Below are 12,342 nucleotides of genomic sequence, written 5' to 3'. Positions count from 1 at the left end.
TACTGAGTCCTGGTGGCCATAACATGCCCAGTTGGAGATGGCATCTTACTGCTGAAGCTTGCAAAAGTTTGATGATAGCCCAGAGGGGAAGAACAAAATGGGAATGGGAAGGTGAACTAAAGTGGCAGATAAACAAAGTAGAGGCCAATAGACAAACTATTTTCCTTGACAAGAACATCAGATACTCCTTGTATACAAGTACTGGAATACTGAAATAAGATACACATTTTGATATTATCTATATTAAAACAGATATATTTTACCTGTAGAAATACACACAAAATGCTGGAAGAACTCAAGCATGCCAGGCAGCAACTATGGAAAAGAGTGAACAGTCAGCGATTCAGGCCGAGACACTTCACCAGGACTTTGCAGCATTTTGTGTGTGTTACTTTGGGTTTCCAGCAACTGCAGATTTTCTTGTGTTTCTGATCTTTTACCCACATTCCAGGACCAATAGTCCTTGGAAATCAGATGAAATACTTTCATTAACTTGGTGGCTTACAGAGGAAGTGTTGCATATTGAAAGGAGAAATCTGAACAATTGCCTTCAACCAAAAATATTTTAGGATTTAAGACCAGCTACTTTCATACCTTTGGGAGTTGTTTAGCAATATCTCCACCTACAAAAACTGCCTCCAAATAAATCCATAGATTCTGTACAGTCATCCAGTTCTCAATAATATCAGTTGAATTAGATAGATTATGAACCCATTTCTGAATCTGTGCCTTGAAGGGGGTATTGTACCTGCCATGAAACAAGAGTAAAATATAATGTTTACCCATAATGAATTACATTTGTACAATTCTATTCATACATGGCCCTTTGCAGATTTTTTAAAAATAAAACTGTATTTGAACAGGAAGATTTGCCTTCATTATACATCGTTTGAAAGAAAGTGACATCACTTGTTAAGAATATATCTCTGTGATTAACCCCAATAAAATTATGATATGAGTGCATAACTAACCTGTTATTCATCAGTGAACCCAGGACCATCAAACTGTCCTCCATACTGGCAATAATTTCCGATGTACTGTCCCCTCTCAGCAGAAGCTCACCACGTGCTTTGAAACTGGCAAAAGTGAACATTTTACCATCCCATTCTGCTATAATCTGTTTTAATTTCTGCTCAATATCTTTCTCTTTCACTGCACTGATGCAAATATCCTGCAATAAACAAAGGAATCAAAAGGCTGTCGCATAGTAATATTCACAATAAGGTGCGTGTTTGTGTGTAAGGTATAAGTACAGACTCTATACAGAAGATTGGTTATGAAACCAGAACTTCTCATTCAAATACATATAATGACATGATGAATGTTTTAGTGTTCAGATACGGTTTAAATATCAGATACAATTCTAATCATGGTGTTGAAAATCAAAGGACGACAGATGTCAGAACTCTGAACTAAAAGCAGAAATGCTGGAAACAATCAGCAGGTCACGAAGCATACCCCTTCCTTCTCTTTCTCTCTTCCCTCATTAACAAGATGGCATCTTTAGCATCTTACCAGGAAATCTCCAACTCGACTCAAGAGATTCCTTTTGGTTTATTAATTTCCCCCACCTCTCTGCAAGTTAAAATTGTCTTGTTTTTTTTTTCTTTTGATGGTTGTAGTAAATGGTCTTGAACCTTAAATAGCAACAGCTTGTCTTTCTACAGACATTGCCTGAGCTGCTCAGTGTTTCCTACACTGTTATTTCTTAAATATATATGAGTGACACTTGTGCCACATAATGATAGCCCAAGAGTGCAAGAGAACATTCGGCTTTTGGAAGACATAGCACAATTCAAGCTGAAGAACACATTGCTTATAAAGCAACACCCACAAATTCTGGAGGAATTTAATCGGTCAGGCAGCATCTCTGGAGGGTCAACATTGCCAGCCGAGACCCATCATTAAGCAGAGATCCTGATGAAAGGTCTTGGCCCAAAATGCTGACTATTGCGTCCCTCCATGGATGTTGCCTGGCTTGCTGAGTTCCTGCAGAATTTTGTGCATTTTGTTGATGATTTCCAGCATCTGCAATCTCTCTGATGTCTTAAGACACTGCTCTCAGAATTTTGGCACAATAGTTTATTCTTTGCTTAATGTAAGCTAAAGAACTGACATCGCAAAGTCCAATTTTAATTAACTTTAGACTAGAACCATAATTATTGCACACATTCATTTTCCCTTTGTAAAACCCGAAGGCTCAATGAAAAAAGATAATGAAGTAAATAATTATGTAAATTGAGAAAACAGACTTCCACTGAACAAATACACAACTTCCCAATATTGTTTGCATATTAAAAGCTAATTCCAATTCAAGATCTTAAACACCTATAAGTTACATCCCCTCCTTCCCTTTATCCCATGGTCCACTCTCTTCTCCTATCAGATTCCTTCCTCTCCAGCCCTTTACCTTTCCCAACCATCTGGCTTCACCCATCACCTTCTAGCTGTCCTCCTTCCCTCTCCCCCCCCCCCCCCCACATTTTTATTCCGGCATTTTTCCCTATTCCTTTCCAGTCCTGATGAAGGGTCTCGGCCCAAAACAACAACTATTTATTCATTTCATTAGATGCTGTCCGACCTGTTGAGTTCCTCCAGCATTTTGTGCGTGTTGCTTTAGATTCCCAGCATCAGCAAATTTTTTTGTGTTTATAACCTATAAATTAGCTCAGTATCAATGACGTTTATATCTGAAGAAAGCAATACATTATTGTGATTAGTTATTTTAAGGTTATGCATCGTGCAAAAACATTCCATGGTTTAACATAAGCAAATACCTCAATTTCTTCTTTATACTTCAGTATTGATGCTTCCATAATGTTTCTCAACTTGAATGTTTCAGTTTCTATATCAAAGTTATGCCCTGTGGTTTCTGCAATTCGCTTCCAATGCCGTAGCATCATGGCTTTGTTAGACATGTGCTCTAACAGTGGGCAGCAATCACTAAAATCATCAATCGTTTGCTTCAAGTCCAGGAACGCTTGCCATTTCTTCAAAGCACGAGGAAGCTTCCGACATCTGAAGAAATAATTGCAATGCAGGTTTTAAAAAGGTTATGCGACATACAGAGATAGGTTTATAATTATTACTTATTTTTTACAGCCAACTTCTGTGATGCTATGTGTACTGTACCTCATATTTTTACTGATGATTCAAACAGTGGACAAAAGCTTTGGTGGATAAAGCGCTTTTCTCTTTGGGCAGTCTTTCTGAGTCACTGATGTGCATTTATCAGGCAATTAACGAGAGTGGGGTGGGGGTGGAATTGCACGTTTCAACTTTCTTAGAAGCCTGTCTCAGATTTTTGTGCATTCATCTGTTTCAACTCACCCCAAACTGAGAAATGCAAAATAGCATGCCACAATCAAAATCTGAGAAAACCCCCCTAAAGTTTCCTCAGAATATGTACAGTACTGTGCAAAAGTCTTAGGCACCCGAGATTGTCAACATGGTTTCAGATGGTACGGCCTCCACAGAGCCCTGATCTCAACATCATCGAGGCTGCCCAGAATTACCTGGAGAGACAGAAGCAAATGAGACAGCCAAAGTCTGCAGAAAAACTGTGACAAGTTTTCCAAGATGCTTGCAACAACCTACCAGCGGATTTTCTTATAAAACTGCACAACAGTGTACCTAAGAGGATTCATGCAGTCTTAAAAGCAAAGGGTGGTCACACCAAATATTAATTTGATTTATTTTTTTATGTTTACTGCTCTTTATAGCAAGTTTTCTGTTATTTAAAAACTTCTCATTTCATTATTTTTGTGTTACATATGTCTTAAGACTTTTGCACAGTACTGCATAGTGAAATAGGTTAAAAAAGCTTCCTATCCAGAGTAATAATTGGTATAATGTATGTTCATGTAGATCTTTTGCAGTATTTATTTACTCAATCATTTCTTATTATAACTTAGAGTAATTGCACTATACTACTGCTACCAAACAAACTTCATAACTTATGTCAATGATAAGAAACCTGATTCTGATTGGTTGCATGGCTCTCGCCAGCAAGGAGATTCCTCAATGGTAACAAGCTTACCTGACAATCTTGTCACACAGAGTGCTGGATCAATGCTTCACTGGATTTACACTGACAGAGCTACATATCTCCTTGTATATCATGCTACAATTACCACAAAAGGTCTTTCTGTGCTCTCATTCCTGAGAATCCATCTTCTACACTACACAAGCAACCGATAAGTAGTGATATAATTGCCAGTAATTTGCCATGAATTCCAGATTTATTTTCAAAATAAATTCCATCATATAGATTAGTAGATCCTCCAATAATTCAATAGCCACTTCATATCTTTATGACCTCTCAAGGCATTTTATAGTCTACATGTCGAGACAGGCAAGCCAAGAAAGATTAATAAAAGTGGCATCTTCTTCCCGCAAAACTTCCTTTCATGATAGTCTTCAAGAATAAAAGGTAGAGTAGTAAAGATAGAAAAAGTGGAGATTTTTTAAAGGAATTCAGTTGTGTAGGACTGTAGGGGAAAAGGGTTGGGAGGGTGGACAATAAAAAGTACCAAGGAACTTGGATGGAGGAGGAGCTGGAAAAGGTGATAAAAATTGAAGAGTTAAGTAAGGAAGGATATTGTTACTTCAAAACAAGAATAAAGGCTATGAACCCAAGAGAGATGGAAACCACTTTAATCAACAAGGCTGGGATGAATAAGAAACACCATTGACAGAAGACATATGAAGATTTTTTAAAAATGTAAGGCCATCAGAATTGAATCAATAAGGGGTTTAATTATCTGGAATGATTGAAGCAAGGAGGGCGGCTTCAGCAGCAAATGGCCTGAGTTTGAAGTACAGCTAGACAACACTGTGGAGGTGAAAATAAACAACCCATATGACAGGGCATAATTAGTTCTGGAAGATAAAGGATACAGAATATTAAAAACCATAGAATTATTCTAGTTTATGGAGTTTTTAAATATGGAGTTTTCATATCCATATTTTAAAATAAAAATAACATTTTTCAATCATTAATGTCAACAAAGAATAACTCCTCAAGATTTAATCATTACCTTATCTGAAATTCCAAAAGTTCACTGTTGATTTTCTCTATGTTGACCTCTGACCACAAGATTTCATAGTAACCATTGACGGTATTGATCACATTATTGTACAAACTGTAGAGTTTCTGGAGTAAAGTCAGTTGCTTCATTATTTCCAACAATTGAGGATATTCAGTGACAGGCAGACCAAACAGCTCTTCACCACCTGTGTACGTGATGTACTTCCGATATAGGTTGTCGAACTGATTCTGACAGTAAAATTAATTCATATGCTTAAGTATATGTATATGTATATCTGCACATAAATCTCACAAGTACTAAATATAAATTATAGACTGTGCAGTGAAGCCATAAAATAATAAAGAATGCACCCGAAATTCACTATGAGTCAACAATACCCAAAGTAGTAATGGGCTGTGAAAATTTTAGGCTGAACTTTAACATGGATTGACAGCTCTAAACCAGACAATTTGTCTATTATGTGAGACTGATTCCAACTTACTAACTTTCCCATTTTATTCAAGTGCATTCACCTCTGAGATTTATCACTTAGGTAAGTGGTATTTTAATAAACAACTTATGTTTTAATAAACAATGTATGTTTTCAATAAACCCTTAACTTTATTATTTGTCCTGCTTAATCCATAACAATTCATTTCAGTGCAAAGCACCAAAAACAAAAGTTAGTATGCATGGCCAACATGTAATTAGGAAGGCAGTTGGAACATTGTGTTTTTTTTTGTATGTTATGAATGTACCACAGCTCTGAGGGGTCGAAGGGTGTGGGGTAGCCCCCTCCTTTGTGAGGATCGCAAGAGCATTATTGGGTTGGGTCAGAAGACCCAGGAAATGAGAGAGAGAGAAGTGGCCATTGTCTCCTGGAGACAACGTTTGTGGATTGGGGACTACGCTACGTGCAAGCCCTTGGGCAAAGTGGGCTGGTTGAGAGAGGGATTGCATCATCCCAACCTGATTGACATCTGAGACCCCGTGAGGAAGTATAAAAGAGGGTCTGGGGGAACAACCCCTTCAGATGCACCAGAAGAAACGCTAGCAATCCTGTAATAGCGGGAAGCCATTTGGAGGAAGCCACGTGCGTTTGGTTCCCTTGCCTGGGGGCTGGTGGCTGGTACCACGGAAAACAACTTGAAACTAACAACGGGGAACCAACTCCGCCGATGCAACGGATTGGCCTCATAAAAGACCCGGGCAAGTTTAAAACCATCTCTCTTAAACCCAAAGAGCTGCAGCTTGAAAGGACAGTGACTTTTATCTTTCCATTGGACAAAACAATATCCCCTACCTAGACACACGATTAATTGATGATTATTATTATACCCGCGTTTTTAGATTGAGTATTGATGATGTATATTATCTGAATGTCAGTATTAATCATATTTTTGTGCCCCTTTATAAATAAAGACTTTTAAAAATAGTACCATCAGACTTCAACGGACCTCTCTATCTTTGCTGGTAAGTGATTCCATCTTTGCTGGTAAGTGATCCAGTTACGGGAATTTTGTAACATGTACAAGGGATATGGAGTATGAATATAGGCAAGTTTACAAGGCTATGAGAACCCTAGCTGGAATACTGCTTACAGATTTGATCTGCATTCTTAATGAAGAATCTGTCTGCATTGGAGCTCGAGTTTGGAGTTCTGAGTCCCGTTATCGGTTAGTCTGGAAGTCAAAGCCCAACGACCCAAGACCGAAGGGGAGAGGTGGGGAGAGGCAAGAGGTGAGAGGGTAAAGGAGCTTGATCTGTTCTTCTTGCTTGTTGTATTCCATTTTGTTGTGCTCTGCATCTCTCTGGTAAGCATTCTGGGCATGCTATGTTGGAGCTGGAATGCGTAGCATCACATACCTAGGTTTTGTTGTTTGCTAAAGTAAATAACGCATTTCATGGAATGTTGTGATGTACATGTGATAAATAAATATATTATATCTGATCTAATGCGGAGTTTCACTGAGTTGAATACTGAGATAAAGAGGTCAACTTAAGAAGAAAGAGTGAGTAGGTTGGACTCATTGAAGAACAGGTCTCAATCCTGCTCACCCGACCTGAAACATCTAACAGTCAAATGTCGTCCATTTTATCTGCCGAGGGAGTTTTTAATGCCATCATCATGGTAGTGGTGTACCTTCCACCTCAGGCCAATGTCAGGCAGGCCCTGGAGGAGCTACGCTCTGTAATCAACAGGAACAAAACTATGCACCTTTATGCCTTCCCTATCATTATGGGAATTTCAATCGGGCCAGCGTGAAGAAGTCTCTGAACAAATACCACCAGCGTATCACCAGTAGAACCAGAACAGGCAACACATATGACCACTGCTATACCACGATCTGGAATGCTTACTGTGCCACCCCATGTCCACACTTCTAAAGTCCAATCACCTGGCTGTACTTCTACTTCCAGCATATAGAAAAAGACTAAAGACCACAGCAGTGGTGAGGACCAAGGTGGAGGCGAGGAGCGCTTACAAGGTTGCTTTGTGTCAGTGGGCTGGACAATATTCAGAGACTCATCTTCAAGTCTGAATGAATACACTACAGTTGTCACTGACTTCATCAAAATCTCCGTGGAGAAGAGTGTGCCTTCAAGAACACACTTGACATACTCAAACTAAAAGCCGTGAATGAACCAGAAGATTCATAGTCTCTGATGGCCAGATCTGTGACATCAGATGCAGAACTATACAAGTAGTACAGGTACAACCTACAGAAGGGTATCTTTAGAGCGAAAAATCAATTCTGATTGAAGCTAGAGAGAATTGGATGCACGTCAGCTCTGGCAGGGTCTGCAATCCATTATTTCCTACAAAGTGAAACCGAACATCATAAATAGCAGTATTGCTTCACTCCCAGATAAGCTCAATGCCTTTTATGTTCACTTTGAAAGGGAGGATAAAACTACATCTATGCAGATCCCTGCAGCATCCAGTGACCCTGTGATCTCAGTCTCAGAAGCCAACATTAGAACATCTTTCAAGAGGGCAAACCCTCGCAAGGCACCAGGCACCTACTATGGCTCTGAAAAGTGTGCCAACAAGCTGGCAGGAGCATTTGAGACATCCTCATCGTTCACTGCTGCACTCGATTTTTCCCAGCTGCTTCAAAAGGGTGGCAATCATACCAGTGCCCACGAAGGGCAGAGTGAGCTGCCTCAATGACCATCACCCAATGGCACTCACATCTACTGTGATGAAATGCTTTGAGAGGCTGGTCATGGCCAGAATCACCTTCTGCCAAAGCAAGGACTCCGATCTGCTGTGATTTGCCCATCACCATAATAGGTGTACAGTGGATGCAATCTGTCTCACCCTCCACCTGGCCTTGGATCACCTGGACAATAATAAGACTGGTGTCAGGCTGCTGGTTATTGACCACAGCTCAGCATTCAGCACAATCATGCCCTCAGTTCTAATAAAAAGCTCCAAAACTTGCACCTTTTTAATCTTCCTCTGCAATTGGATCCTTGACTTGCTCACTGGGAGACGACAGTCTGTGTGGATCAGAAATTACATCTCCTCCTCACTGAGAATCAACACTACCACACCTCACATCCACTGCTCTACTTACTCTACAACCACGACTGTGTGGATAAGCACAGCTCAGCTATCTATAAATTTGGTGACAACCCAACTTCCGCCGGCAGAATTTCAGCTGGTGACAAGGAGGCACACAGGAGCAAGATAAATCAGCTGGTTGAGTGGTTTTGCAGCAATAACCTTACACTCAACGTCAGTAAAACCAAAGTATTGATTGTGGGCTTCAGAAAGGGCAAGTACAGGGAACACACACCAGTCCTCAATGAGGGATCAAAAGTGGAAAGCATGAGCAGTTTCAACATTGCTGAGGATCAATCCTTAACCAGCATTCTAACTGGCTGCATCACTGTCTGCTATGGAGGGGCCACTGCACAGGATCAGAAAAAGCTGCAGAAAGTTGTAAACTCAGCCAGCCCCATCATGGGCACTGGCCTCCCCAGCATCCAGGACACCTTCAAAAAGTGATGCCTCAAAAAGGCCAAATCATTAAGGACACCAGTCACCCGGGACATGCCCTCTACTCATTGCTGCCACTTAGGAGGTGATACAGGAGCCTGAAGAAACACACTCAACAGTTCAGGAACTTTTCTCCCCCTATGCTATCAGATTTCTGAATGGACATTGAACACATAACAACTACCTCAGTATTTTTCCCTTCTATTTGTGCACTATTTATTTTTATGTATACTTATTGTAATTTATAGTTTTTTATTACTATGTATTGCAATGTACTGCTACGGCAAAACAACAAATTTCACAACATATGCCGGTGATATTAAACCTGTTTCTGATAGCACTGATAAATGTGCTGATTCTCTGATTTGTTCACCTTACCAAATAACGCTCACTTTGCGTCTCTCAATGGCAAGTCCCACATTTCTTCAGGTAAGAAGGAAAATTGTTTAAATTGTGATACTAACTGTGATCTACAATCTTCAGGAAGAGCTCAAAATGAACCAGAATATAAAATTGCATAGAAGCAAGGAATTTGTGGCCACACGCACAGAACCGATAATAGTGAGAACATACCTGAAAGATTACGAGCCTATCACTAGCATCCTGTGGTGCCAAGCCCATGACCATTGGACCTTCCTGCAGCACAGTAAATGAAAAAAAACAGACTGATAGTTCAATTTACTGAGTCTTAGGATCAAATATTCACAATCAATAGTAGATAGAGTTTCATAAGGCTTGCCAACAAGAAATCCTTACAGAACACATACATATTAAGAATTATTGTCAAAGAACAACACTTCTTTTTACTCCACATTTCTAGTGATTTAATTTGGTTTATCATTGAATGGTTTTTAAAATAGATTACTTGAAGGTAAAACAAAAGTAAGTTTTAAACACAGAAGCAATATCTCTATCATTTAAGCAGTTGGCAGTGATTTAGTCACACTAGTGATTTGTTTACTACTGTACCTTTTCATAATCTTCATAAAATTGATGACAATCTTCAATGAATGTCCTCACATTGCTGATCAGCTCTCCTCTGAAATTTGGTTGCAAGGTTACTAGTTCATTCTGAATCTCATTCGCACGCACTAACAGTTTTTCCCAAATGTATCGTAAAGTGTCCACCTTCTCTATCTCTTCCTTGGCAACAAGCAATTCATGTTTATTTAACAATGCATAAGATTCCTAAGAGAATAACAAGAATGAATTTCAAGGGACAGCTGAATTTAGTTATGGAGAGCTACAAAAAACTGTAAAATTAAGTAACTATAACATATCAATTCAAAAAAGGTACAACTGAATGAGAAAGCTCAATAATGCAGTGAACAGTACATGTGCTCCATCAACTGCATTTACCACAGCAATGACTACCGAAACAATATTCACATTTATCAGGTCAATTTCTTCTAATGAAGTAACAGCCTGATCTTTTCAAACCTTTCAGATATTAAAATTTCAAAAAGGCACTTGCTGCACTGCAAGATTTAAACAAAGCCATGTAAACCAAGGGATTTTTTTAAAAACAGCCTTTCTAAGGGTTCTTGCATTTCCTCAAACATATTATTCTGAAAAAGCATTTGACATATGATGTTCTCATCATTTACCATCACATTTAGTTAAGCATGAGGAAATAAGCAATTTTTTAATGAGTTACTTGTATACCAAAATCTAAACTTCATTTGTATCTAATAAAGTGGCCACTGAATGTATGTTCAAGGTCTTCTACTAATGCAGTCCATCCACTTCAAGGTTCAATCTGTTGTGTATTTGAGTTGCTCTCCTGTACAACACTGCTGTAATGCTGTGGTTACTTGAGTTACTGTCACTTTTCTGTCAGCTTGAACCAGTCAGGCCATTCTCCTTTGGCCACTGACAATAACAAGGCTTTTTTGCCCACACACTACTGCTCACTGGATGTTTTTGGTTTCTCGCACCGTTCCCTGTAAACTCGAGAGACTATTGTGCTTGAAAAAAAAAATCACAGGAGATCAGCAGTTTTGGAGGTGCTCCAACCACCTCCTCTGGCATCAACAGTCAAAGTCACTTAGATCACATATCTTCCACAGTCTAATGTTTGTCCTGAACAACAGCTGAACCTTTTGACCATGTCAGCATGCTTTTATGCATTATGTTCTTGCCATATGATTAGTTGATTAGATATTTACATTAAGGATCAGGTGTATCAAATAAAGTGGCCAGTGCACGTATCAGGATTGTTGCCCACACACATATCAAATGACAGACCTAAACCAGAACATCTACATAATTCACTTCAGCTGTAGAGTATGGCTTCCCAACAAAGAAAAAGCAATTGCTGCATGAAAATCCTTCTGTGTATTTTATATTCTTTAACAACTTTAATTATTTTGTATCATGTTGCTGAGGCAAAGAGACAGATGATGGAAACCAAGCAACCAGGAAAAAAAAAGTTACCTCAATGGGTCCCACTTGGAAATCAATGGAAATCTGCAGCTCCCTTATCTCCTTGAGTGCACCCATGGCTATTCTGATATCATCCAAGTCCTTGATAGGTCGATTCAGTTTTTTGCTAGCTTCCTCTATGAATGTAAAAATACTCTCCATCTCGGTCCGATACTTTGTATTGCAGTGTTGACCAAAAGCAGACATCCATGCTTTGGTTTCTGAAGTTAATGCCAATTTAAGATCAGCTGAAAAATACAGCAAATTTTAAGCCTGTTGGGAAAGGCAGCACTATTATTTTGATATTTCACTGATAAATTGAATTATGTTTTCCTATATTTGTACTCGTCAAAGATCACCCCCCAAAATCAAAAACTAATTCCATCCCATTTGTCCCTACTCCCACTACACATTCATGGAATGCTTCAAAGGCTACCCCCTATATGAAACAAGAAACCGTTCTCAAGTATTACCTTTACTTTTCCTAAAGTGTATGTATTACCACTAAAATATGTTTTTAAACATTTTGAAATCTACTATCATGAAAGAGCTCACTAACACCCACTTTTTAACCACAAAGGCCATAATTTGACTGGAATTTCAGGCAGAAGATACCAATAATTTTTCTTCAATAATTGTGAAATCGTATTTAGTTTCAGTGACAGTTGTACAGGATTATACAAGTGTTAGAAACTCAGGATGATAATCCACGTGTAATATTGATTTGATCTAGAATTCATTAGCAAAAATCTTTGGGTACTGTAGACCTATTATGACAAAAGCATAAAACTCTTCAAGCACAAAACAAAGCTCCTTTTGACGACCTAACCTTTGCATAAGTGCCAAAATTGCCAACCATGTCAATGTATATGGTCAACA

At 38.9% G+C, this 12,342-nt stretch overlaps 1 protein-coding gene across 1 annotated transcript in view; it reads right to left on the bottom strand.

Annotated features, from left to right (window-relative positions):
* The window catches only part of dnah5 (dynein, axonemal, heavy chain 5), a 231,373-nt gene that overhangs the window by 130,948 nt on the left and 88,083 nt on the right, over positions 1-12,342 (bottom strand). The window contains exons 24-30 of the mRNA XM_059945127.1: positions 11,476-11,711; positions 10,009-10,227; positions 9,613-9,675; positions 5,040-5,278; positions 2,778-3,018; positions 972-1,171; positions 595-748 (exon numbers count right to left, since the gene is read on the bottom strand). Coding sequence (XP_059801110.1) covers positions 595-748; positions 972-1,171; positions 2,778-3,018; positions 5,040-5,278; positions 9,613-9,675; positions 10,009-10,227; positions 11,476-11,711 — 1,352 coding nt within the window. The remainder of the gene's footprint in view (positions 1-594; positions 749-971; positions 1,172-2,777; positions 3,019-5,039; positions 5,279-9,612; positions 9,676-10,008; positions 10,228-11,475; positions 11,712-12,342) is intronic.

The sequence above is a fragment of the Hypanus sabinus genome, chromosome 20 (assembly GCF_030144855.1).
Source record: "Hypanus sabinus isolate sHypSab1 chromosome 20, sHypSab1.hap1, whole genome shotgun sequence".
Lineage (NCBI taxonomy): Eukaryota > Metazoa > Chordata > Chondrichthyes > Myliobatiformes > Dasyatidae > Hypanus > Hypanus sabinus.
The sequence above is the reverse complement of the archived record's forward strand: the minus strand, read 5'-3'. Positions and strand labels throughout refer to the sequence as shown.